The sequence below is a fragment of the Bactrocera neohumeralis genome, chromosome 3 (assembly GCF_024586455.1).
Source record: "Bactrocera neohumeralis isolate Rockhampton chromosome 3, APGP_CSIRO_Bneo_wtdbg2-racon-allhic-juicebox.fasta_v2, whole genome shotgun sequence".
NCBI lineage: Eukaryota > Metazoa > Arthropoda > Insecta > Diptera > Tephritidae > Bactrocera > Bactrocera neohumeralis.
Genome location: NC_065920.1, coordinates 5,082,277 through 5,085,203, shown reverse-complemented (window position 1 = coordinate 5,085,203; position 2,927 = coordinate 5,082,277). Strand labels below are relative to the sequence as shown.

Sequence of the window (2,927 nt, the reverse complement as noted above, 5' to 3'; positions counted from 1 at the left end):
CATGGATCTATCGCGGTAAATACATATTCGGGATTCGGGATAGGTAATGGGCGAAAAACTGGAAAAATAAGGAAACAGCGAGAAAAGCAAAGATACCCATCGTAGCCGTGTGCAAATTTGTATTTATAATTGGGTTTTTTGCCAAAGAGGCGATCGATCCGACAAAGTCATCAAATATGCAAGATGTGTTGCTTGTAACGATCCGAAATCGAAGACAAAAAACTGGAAACATTTTGAATTGATTTATTCAGGCACGAAAAAATGGTTGCAGAAGTGAAATTTGGTGAAGAAGAACCAAGAATCTGAAAAAAAAAACAATTTGTGAAATTTTACTAACTATTTCTTTCTAGTACTTCTAGTACTTGTACTATGCTACCGTTTTACTTACATACATATCTAAGCTCATTCTGTATATTTCTATAATATATAAGCCTTGTTTGCTGTGTTCCATGGAGCAACTTTCATTAGAGATTTTTTTGGTATCTTTAATATTATTTTTTCAAATTCTAATGGTAGTGAACTGAAAACTCACCGCTCCTACCTAAATACACTTCGAGACACCACGAGAAAAGTTGCTGTATCTAAACACAGTCTAAGCAATCAGTACTTAAAATTGGCCTCAGTCTAAGCTATTCATATTGTAAGCGCCTCTGAAAATTACTTAAAAACTGTACTTGATCCCATTACTTTTTTGAAAATAGCATATATAACTAGTAGTAATGATTATTATTACAGCCAAGATGAGCAAAAATATTGCATATCTGAATATTTTTGTCAGACATTAAACGAATGTTAATATTTTTATGGAATATCTCATACCGCTAGACTATTTTTAGAAAAGCATAGCATGTAAAATAAAGCTGGAATTAGCAAAATTTAATCCAAGTTTTACTATTACTGCTTTTTCCACCCGTTTGAACGAGTCAATGTATTTTTATTTATAAATTGATCAATTTTCCTACCAATAAACTGCAGGATTCAGCTTTTTTTATTAAATTTATTTTGTGAATTTAATATTCGTCGCAAATTACACAATCATTCTACAGTTAATGTTTGACTATATATTTTCGATAGCTCAATATTTGGAGAAATATTCTTAAAATAAAACAAAACTTATTAAATATTTAAAATAATGTATGTAATCACAAAATTAGTACACATTCTGATCAACCTGATATCCCACATTTTCGTACGTATTCTCAACATGCTTTGCGTTCTTCAACTTATCCACTCTCTTTATCGCCTTGCGCTTGTAGAACACCGCCGCTATCAGTGCCGCCACTGCCAGTGTAGACACAGCCGCAATAGCGATTATATAATAGAGTGACGTCACTGATTTACAGACATTGCTGGACTTGAATAGGGTTACATTCCAGTACGCATTGTCATTGAAACAGTCCACTTCCGCTAAGTCCAAAATACGCCTGCTATTGAGTTTGATAAAGTCCAACCACAGGAATGACGCAGTATCGCATTGCCAGGGATTGTGCGCCAACGAGAGTTGCGCAAGTGAGTCGTGCAGATATTGCAAAGTCTCATCGCTCAGATACTGCAGCTGATTATGGCGTACATTCAAGTTGACCAATTGGCGTGGCTCGCTCTCGCCAGGCGGTAGCAATAATGTTTCCAGTCTATTAAACGACAGGTCCACGCTCACCGAGCGCATATTGTTGGGTAGACAGTAAACACTGATCGAATTATTGTTCAACTCCAAATATTCTAGGCTCGTGAGTCCATCGAAGATGCTACAGGCCACGGATGCCGCGATATCTAGTGTATTATTCTCCAATTTGAGATCCTGCAAAGCGGAGAGCGTCGCAAATGTGTTCGGCTCCAATTGCTGTAAGCGATTGTAAGAGAGGAATAGACGCTTGAGTTTACGTAACGATTTGAAGGCGTCAGCTGGCAGATGACTCAAGTGATTACTGCTCAAATCCAACACGGTTAGATTGTACAGTTGATCGAAGGTGCCCGACGGTATGGTGGTCAATACATTATAGCTCAAATCGAGCGCATCGAGCTGTTGTAGCGACGCGAAAAGTCCCTTCGTCGGCATTGACATGCCATTCTCGCGCATATTTAGTTGCGTTAAGTGAGCGCTGACTGGCGCCAGCAGACCACTTGGCAGCGCTGTCTCAATACGGGTCAAATCGAGTGTCTCCAAATCCTGAAAATCTGCCAGCACATGCTCGTCCAACGCTTCGAAGCCGCCAAGCAGAAAACTCTTGACCTTCGTTAGACTGCTGAGGTATTCGCGCTTAAGTGGCACATCCGTAACGCCACGTTGCAGCTTCACTTGCGTGCCTATGCTGAGGCCAAGCCGCTTAAATATACCCTCAAAAGGTAAGCAGCCATCTATTGTGATAAGCCTGGCGCGCTCCAATAACAACCTCGGTAGATTATCGCTGATATGCAAGACTTCCTCATCACTGCCTTGGCATGTTAGAAATATAGTGGAAGTATCGGACTCATTGTCCTGGAAGATGTAGATCTTGATGTGCTCCTCATTGCTAAAATCGATGTTGAATTGCTGCTTGTCAGGTGTGTAGCACGTGACGTTGGCCGTTTCATTCAATACCCTGCAATCCTCGATTTTGAAACCGCTGACGTGCGGTTGCCTACAAATTGCTACTATATAGAAGAGCAGTACTAGAATTTGAATGCGCGTTGAGTTTAACATTTTTCGGTTCCACGATAAAAACGGAAAAATAATATGTTGCGCGACGCGCTTGAAATACAACTGACTTTAGAATCTTAAAGGCCGCAACTAATTTTATCAAATGATTTATGTAAGCCACAGCTTTTTCGGAGATTACCAAACTTTCGGTTATTTTTTATACCCTCGCCACTTGTTATATATATTATTATACGATGAGTGACTAGTCAAATTATTTTCAGAACCAATGACTATCAGCCCATCTCTGACT

General features: G+C 39.4%; 1 protein-coding gene across 1 annotated transcript; it reads right to left on the bottom strand.

Annotated features, from left to right (window-relative positions):
* Nucleotides 1-1,150: 1,150 nt before the first annotated feature.
* On the bottom strand, nt 1,151-2,680 carry LOC126752839 (platelet glycoprotein V-like). The gene has a single exon (XM_050463832.1). The coding sequence runs from the start codon at nt 2,678-2,680 to the stop codon at nt 1,151-1,153; it is 1,530 nt and encodes a 509-aa protein (XP_050319789.1).
* Nucleotides 2,681-2,927: the final 247 nt, after the last annotated feature.